The 8,026-nt window shown below is 36.5% G+C and overlaps 1 protein-coding gene and 1 pseudogene across 1 annotated transcript; one reads left to right on the forward strand and one right to left on the reverse strand.

Moving 5' to 3' along the window:
- Positions 1 to 2,988: 2,988 nt before the first annotated feature.
- LOC132302483 (1-aminocyclopropane-1-carboxylate oxidase homolog 3-like) lies at positions 2,989 to 6,304 on the reverse strand. Its single transcript, XM_059799366.1, has 2 exons — positions 5,432 to 6,304; positions 2,989 to 3,447 (listed from the first exon to the last, which is right to left on the reverse strand). Exons 1-2 carry the CDS (start codon positions 6,252 to 6,254, stop codon positions 3,191 to 3,193), a joined length of 1,080 nt encoding a protein of 359 aa, XP_059655349.1. The 5' UTR covers positions 6,255 to 6,304; the 3' UTR covers positions 2,989 to 3,190.
- LOC132302482 (nuclear transcription factor Y subunit B-3-like) lies at positions 3,721 to 5,376 on the forward strand (annotated as a pseudogene).
- Positions 6,305 to 8,026: the final 1,722 nt, after the last annotated feature.

Below are 8,026 nucleotides of genomic sequence, written 5' to 3' on the forward strand. Positions count from 1 at the left end.
AGTTTTTTGTGTGGGGAAAATTTGGATGATAAACAGTATTACTGAGACATCAATCCGTTAAAGCATGAATAAAAATAAAAATAAGAAAAAAACAATTTAAGAAAAATGTACGCAATTGTATTGTCTTTATTGATAACAAAGTTTCAACACACAATGAAAAGTGTACACGCAATTGTATTGTATTTATTGATAACAAGTCTCAACAATCAATTTGGTTCAACGTCTTTAAATATCCCCGAGTACGACAACCTCTGCGACAAGCCTACACGTACTAGAGAAAGCTTGAATCACCAAATTGAGCATCCACTTGCATATAGCACAGCTCCGAAAGCTCTAAGAGAGGGTTGCTTTTTATTTATTATTTATTTTTACTTTTATTTTTTTGTCACAGCAACATCATTTCCAATATGCCCTTCGGAGAATTTTCTCATAACATGAGTGATCTCGTTGTCATGTCTACAAACATGATTAATCCGAAACATCACCAATTACACAATTAGATAATTCAATTCAAACAAAATATTCATAAATTGAAATTCCAAAGCCCACTCTATCACTTTCCCTACACAAATAGCCTCTGCTATCGTAACCGATTGTGCTCGAAACTGCCCCAACACCACCCCTTTGACATCGTCCCCTTTTGAATTCTTGATTGTCACACCCCCACCTCCTATTTGCAATCGAGCATCAAATCATGCATCTGCATTACATTTAATCAGTCGTTCCATGGGTGGCACCCATCCATCTCTAGACACACATTGGATTTGCGACTTCTTTTCAGTCCTATCTTCCATCTGCTGATAGAAAAGGGAAGTGGCCTCAATGAATTCCCAAAATTGTGCCATCGCAATTTCCCACAATAGTCCTCGCCTACCACATATCACCATTAAATTCCCATGCATTTCTACCTTTCCAAATGTACCAACAAATTGTAGCTGCGAATCCCACCTTCTTCCTTCCTTCCTTCCTCCGATGACCCCAATGACTTAACCAGATCACTCCACCAAGCCTCAAAAAATACTTGCTTTGAAGAGACAAAATCAATACGCAAAGGGGATAATTTGAATATCTCTCTAGCTTTGGGAAAATGTAACAATAAATGATCAATGGATTCACCTCTCATTCCACAAAGAGAGGATTGCTTGATGGCCTGCTTGTGCAATAAAAAGCCTTGGAAACATGCCTCCAGATAAAAAAGTTCCAGCTTCTACAAAACATTAACAACTAGAGAATGAGAATGAAAAGGAACACGAACACACCAAACCAGAGCATTCTCAGAGTGTTTATGATCTACCAGTAATCTTTTTACAAGGATTGACGAATAATCCTGGAGTCTGCAGCAATCGGACGAGGAGTTGCGAGAGTCCGTCTGGAGTTCAACAACTAGTTCTTGGTAGCGTGAAGTGAGTGTGAGCCTGAATCAAAGTCTATTATACTTTGCTTCGAAGATAGTGAATCATTTCGCTCGAAGTTGCGAAAGTCTTCGATTGGTCAAATTTCTTCCAACTATGGTTTACACGAATAAAAATCCTGGTGTCATCTCTCAAACTTTACATACTTTACTTGCACTTTATTTTACTTTGTGGGTTGTTTTAGTTTTATTTCGGTAAAATTAAAATAATTTTAAAATTAAATAAAAGAGCAAGTAAAATCTATTTACCCCCTCTATGTCATTTTTACATCAAATTTTCACATCCATTCCACAAAGCAGAACTCATAATTGGTATCAAAGTCAATATCTACATAATGAGTTGTTCCGCGTGGAAATATTTTTCTTTTGAAAATAACTTTATTTTTGTTTTCAAATATTCATCATGGAGAATCCAATGAAAGATGATGAATTGGATCTTTTATATGATGAGTTAAATTATGAGGATGACATAGCTCTCTTTAAAAAGTTTGAAAGACTCCTTAAGAATAAAAAGAACAAAAATTGTAGTAAAGGTCGGAGATCTTTCTAAATTCAAAGATAAAACAAAACTAAGAAATTTGTTGATAATAATACTGCTAATGATTCTTCTTGTGTAGGGGATTATACCAAATTTGTGACATTGAACGAGGTGTTCGATCTTATGATACGAAGAATAATAAAAATTGATGGAGAACCAATTGAAAGCAAATTGCAAAACTTTTTGAGGCATTGTCAAAGGATTACAAACTGAAGTTGATGAAAAAGAAGAGATGCTTTGATGAAAAAAACAGATGCCTTGAAGAAGGAGAGAAATATGCTTTGCATCAGTAGAATGAGCAAAAACAAAAATTATTTGAGGAGAACAAAACTGAAATTCAAAATTTTCAAGAAAATGTAAAAATTCTTGAGAGCGAGGTAAGTCAGGCTAATTCTGCTAGAGAATCTCTTGTTTCTAAAGTTAATCTTCTTGAACCTTAATTTGAAAAATTACAAGAGAAATTGATTGTCTTTTGTTCTGGACTAATTAAGCTTGATAAAATGATTAGTGTTGTTAAACCTATTGGTGATAAAACTATATTAGGGTTTGATGAGATTTCATCTAGTAAAAAGGGTCGTTCACTAGCTAGTATGAAATACGGTAAATTCAATTTCTGAAAGAAAATTAGACAATTATTAGAAAAATTCATATGACCGATTTCATTTATATATATAAAAAAAGTAAGAATAATAACGATGATTAAAGAAAAGTCCTCACAAGTATTAGGTGTTCTTGCTTCTTGCCATTGTATGTATATACAACATCGCATATGAACTATGCACTTAGCAATTTAGCATATAGATGGCATAGTTGGACAAACACAGATTGTTTTGGATTCTCAAATAAGAACAATGATAATAAAGCGAATAAATAGTGGACAAACACATATTGTTTTGGATTCTTAAATAAGAGTAATTATACAAAAAGTGAATATAAATATGGGTAATGATACAAAAGGTAAATAAAATAGTGGAGCTCACTCTATTTATTAGATAAAACCAGTCGCATGATTCTCTCTTCACTTCTATTAAACAACATGATAAGCGATAATCAACCATACATCACACATAAATTATACGGTAAGTAAATAAAATACATACAGAGTTTGTTTATGTAATTATTTCACTAGTTGTGCCTTCTGACCATATTGAACAAAAACACAATTATTGTTAATTTACAGATTATACAAACATGGTACCTGCAATTCTTGTTCATCCATCCAGCGTTGGTCCTTTTGTGCATCAGAGTTTATAGTAATTAGTCAAGGTCTTTCCATCCAACTCCTTCGTGAAGAATCTTCCCATGAAGTCTGTTAATGTAAATTGGTGGTAAACAGCTGGTTTTTCCGGTGACATAAGCTCCGGCAGTGGTCCATACAAGTTCTCTCTGATGCCTGGGTTGCATAAAACTGCAATAGAGACGCGTGCCTCAAGATGTGGGTTGGCTAACACTCGATGCTCGACGCTTCTGCATTCATCATTGGATATAATCTGCAGAAACAAAGTTAAGTCTTCCAACAATGAACAAATACATTGTGTGTTGATACAGTTACAAGATAATTAATAAAAATTCTACGGTTCGTTCATATAGAATCCGCGAGAACCAAGAACCCTAAAAAAAAAAAATCTTAATATCAAAATAATAACAATGACAGTAGCAATAAAAAAGAATGCCATTTCAATGTTTGTATTACAAATTTATTATAAGTTATCACTTTTGTTTTTGATATAAAGGTATCACTTTTTGATCACACACATGTACCATTTTTTTGTACAGCACAAAAGTGGTAACGGATAACAAAAAGTGGAATATGAGATGTTTTTTCATATCCAGTTGAACAATATTTTTTCATATCCAGCATTTTGATCAATTTAATTTTTCCGAAACTATGGAACTTTGATGATAAATATGAGTTATTATCCTACCACCTAAACAGCTGCCACTGCCTACTACCACCAACTCAACCTCCAATTCTTTCGTAAAAACATTGAGGAATTTCTTATATTTTTGTAGAGGCGGCTCAATGGCGGATTCCGATGACGAGTCTGGAGGCGGAGGTCACAGCCACGCCGGGAACAGTGAACTCTCGTCGAGAGAGCAGGACATGTTCCTCCCGATAGCCAGATCATGAAGGTGTTGCCAGCGAACGCGAAGATCTCGAAGGACGCGAAGGAGATGATGCAAGAGTGCGTGTCGGAGCTCATCTGCTTCATCACCAGCGAGGCCTCCGACAAGTGTCAGAGAGAGAAGTGGAAGACCATCAACGGCGACGATTTACTCTGGGCCATGACGGCCTTTGGTTTCGAAGACGAACCGTTGAAGATCTATTTGCAGAGGTTCAGAGATATGGAAGGAGAGAGGACTGCGATGGCGGGAAGGCAAGCGAAATTCAGGTTACCAGCGGGCCAGAATGTCGCCATTAGAGGCACCGTTTTCCATTCCGATGCCAGTTTTCTCAGGCGGCTCTCAGTTTGATCTTCAATAGAGTGTCTTGTACCATTTATTTTTCTCCTCATCAAGTCCTTTTCTAGTCTCATCTCTATATTGGATAACTTCAGATTGTAATTGCCCATTTTTCGCTACTTCATCCTTGCTCGAATCTTCCAAAACTGATGTAACATTCCTAAGTTTAGCAGTCTTTTTCTGTATTTCAACAATTTCACTTTTCCTTTTAACTTTCACTTGATCAATCTCAATTTTCTCTCTAACAATTTCATCCCACATCAAATGTTTGGATATATTTATTTCTTTTTCAATTTCAACGAGAAGCTCGCTCAATTTCTTCTCTAACAAACCAATTTCAGACTCTCTCTCTTCCCCTTCTAAATCTCACTCTTCTCCCTCATAACTTCCCTCATTTCTCTCTCTAGTTTCTGCAATCTCCTTTCAATCTCTGCTCTTTCTCTCACAAACCCATTTCTCTCATCCACAATCACTTCAACCTGTTGATTGAAATACACAGAAATAAATTCATAAACCAAGTTCCTCTCCAACTTCAGTCGTGCTATACCGTCTTGCAACTGAGTCAACTCGCCCAGCAAGACCTCATTTTCCGTTTCAGACCGTGTTAGCTCCGATTCCAAAGACCCTTTTTTCCTGGCGGAGTGAGTTAAGTTTTTTGCGGTTATCAGTGGTCTCCTTGAGAAGAATACTGTTGGGGTGGTTTAGTGGAATTAGTGGCGGCCGTGGTTGGGGGCGGTAAGAGGAAGAAGAGAGAGAACGAAGAAACAGATGAGAGAGAAGAATTGGAGGAAGAAAAAAGAAAAAAGAAAAAAAAAAAAAAAAAAAATCGTTAATGACTCCGTTTGAAGAAAGCGTTAGCGTTTTGGGCTTATTTTAAAATGATGATGTGGCAACTCTTTCAACCGTTGGATGAAATACTCATAGATACTGTGAGAGGGTTTTTAACTAAAAGGAGCCGGATCCGATATATATATATATATATATATATAAGTTGAAAGTGAAGCTGCTTATCTGAAGTATATCACCAATGTTGATGACAAGAGCCCCAGAAACAGGTTCAACATCCACCCAATCATTCTCACTGTACTTAACCTGTAACCCATTTATCTGGTTGTGCAGCAACACCGTCAAAACTCCTGGATTTGTGTGAGACGAGATCCCAATCGTCAGATCAGGCTGATGACAGTAGGGGTAATAGTGGGACGTAATTACCCTCACATCCAAACAGGATAACTCCTTCAGCCTGTCCGTAATCAACCCCAATCCCTCTGACAACAACCCCATCAGTTCCTCTCCCAGCCGTCCGATCTCCCTATTCCACTCCGGCATCGCTGCCCTGCAAACCTCCGGAACGGAATCCTGGTTGGGAGGATTGGGTGCCAACCTTATCTGAAACGTGTCCCTCCAGCTGGCGGCCTTGGAGTGGTACAAGTGGAAGTTGGAGGAGAAGGCTGCGCCGCTGCCTAACTCTCTGTGGTAGTACTTCGCCTTTATCTCCGTCGGTTGCTCGTTGAAATCTTTCATGGCGGCGATGATGTGGTCGAGGGAGCCTTGGGGGAAGCCGTGATTGATGATCTGGAAGAATCCGCGGGTTGACGAGGCCCGTCTGATCTGCTCAATAACTGTCGACCGGGATTCTGATAAATCGACGACGGGAATGGTCCGAGGGGCGGAGGTAGTTGTGGGTTGGGCGGGTAGGGTTTCGGGTGGGTGATGGAAAAAGCGAGGGATGGAAGTGAGTCCGGAGTCAACCAGGTCTTTGACGCCGACCTTGGAATCGTCGAACTGTTTCACCTCTTTCAGGCGATCATAGTGTTGTTGTTCGGTGTTTATGGTCAGCATTTTTTCTCTCTCTCTCTATATTACTTACTAGTGTATAACACTCTACTTTCTTTTTCTTCTTCTTATTACTCTGGTGTTTTATTTGAGATTAATAAATAGTGGAAGTTTTCGGCATGAATGGTTGTAATTGAACAATTTGAACCGTTAAAGTAGATACTACTTTCTCAAGTGAGCGCGAGTCACCTGCTGTGCGATTCCCATGTTGTTTCTTACAGTGAGCGGTAAATGGCTTTGGTTTGGTCACGTTTTACTCCACTTAATAGACATGTGTTTGGCAATTGCACCACTATTTATAAATAACATTTCATCACTATTTATAAGTAATATCACAAAAGTCTAAAAGTAATATCACATAGTATAAAAAGTAACATCACCACCATTTAAGTAGTGATGTTACCCTCTTACAAATGGTGATATTACTTTTTAGACTATGTGATATTACTTTTAGACTTCTGTGATGTTACTTATAAATGATGGTGAAATGTTACTTATAAATAGTGGTGCAATTGCTACTTAAATGGTGGTGATGTTACTTTTTAGACTCTGCGATGTTACTTATAAATGGCGGTGAAATGTTACTTATAAATGGTGGTGTTATTTGAAATTAAAAGTGGTGATGTTTCCTTTTACAAATGGTGATGTTACTTTTTAGACTCTATAATGTTACTTATAAATGGTGGTAAAATGTTATGGTGTAATTGGCCAAACACGGCCTTAGTATCCGTTAACTAAAGAATGATGTGGCCAAATATGGACCACTTAAAAGTTACAGCAGAAAATCGCATGGGAACCTCACTGCAGGTGATTCACGCCCTTCTCAAGTACTCACTACTCGGTGTTGCATGTGCCAAAGCATTTTATAAAGGACGATGGTCATTTCCTTTGCCATTAAAAGGTGGCCCACAAAATCTTATTACGATGGACCAACCTCATCTCTTTAAGTAATGTATTTAAATAATTAAAACAATCCTGTAGTATATCTAGGTGGCAAAATTTAACATTACCTACTAATACGACTCGTTAAGTGGGTTTGGTTTGATTTTAAACAAGTTCAGGTTGTAAACGGTTCGGCACGATTAACTCGTTTAATTAATCGTATCGTGCTTAGGTTAAATAGTTCAACCCGTGTAACTTGTTTATACACGTTTAACTATATGTGTCATAAATAAATTTTCATTTAAGTTCTAAAATTACTATCTAACTTTTTGTATTATAATTAACTCTTTTATACATTAGATACTATTAAGTAATTTCTAAAATTGAAACTTATATTTTTTTAGTATTTATTGTTTTATTAAGTATTATTAATAATTTAAAATTTTATTTTTGTAAATATGTGACGGGGTACACGTGTAACTTGTTTAATAAACAGGTCGGGTTAATGTTATGGTCAGCATTTTCACTCTATATATATATTACAGGTTATTTGTAAATATAGTGTTGTTATTCGGTGTTAATATATGGTCAGCATTTTCTCTCTATATATATATTCCTTACAACTGTATAACACTCTATTTTCTTTTTCTTCTTACTCTGGTGTTTTCTTTGAGATTAATAAATAGGGGAAGTTTTCAGCATGAATGGTTGTAATTGAACAATTTGAACCGTTAAAGTAGATATAAATAAAGGCCCCATTCCTCAATCTTAAATATAATTAAGGGATAATTCCAAAAAAAAAAAAAAAAAAAAAAAGGGATTTTAGAGGTAAAAGGCCAAAAAGATGGAGTCAAACTTCAATTTTTCAAATAAATGGAGTTTTATAAAAAGCTGAT

The sequence above is a fragment of the Cornus florida genome, unplaced genomic scaffold, assembly GCF_030987335.1.
Source record: "Cornus florida cultivar Cherokee Brave unplaced genomic scaffold, ASM3098733v1 CherokeeBrave_3.0.0_Hap2_Chr04, whole genome shotgun sequence".
Classification (NCBI taxonomy): Eukaryota; Viridiplantae; Streptophyta; class Magnoliopsida; order Cornales; family Cornaceae; genus Cornus; species Cornus florida.

Bases quoted from the DNA above. Each gene is read 5' to 3' on its own strand.
- LOC132302483 (XM_059799366.1), bottom strand. From the start codon at position 6,254: ATGCTGACCATAAACACCGAACAACAACACTATGATCGCCTGAAAGAG. The intron at 3,448-5,431 runs TACTTCAGATAA...ACTTAACTTTGT, and splicing joins TGTCATCAACATTGGTGATA to TTCTGCAGATTATATCCAAT.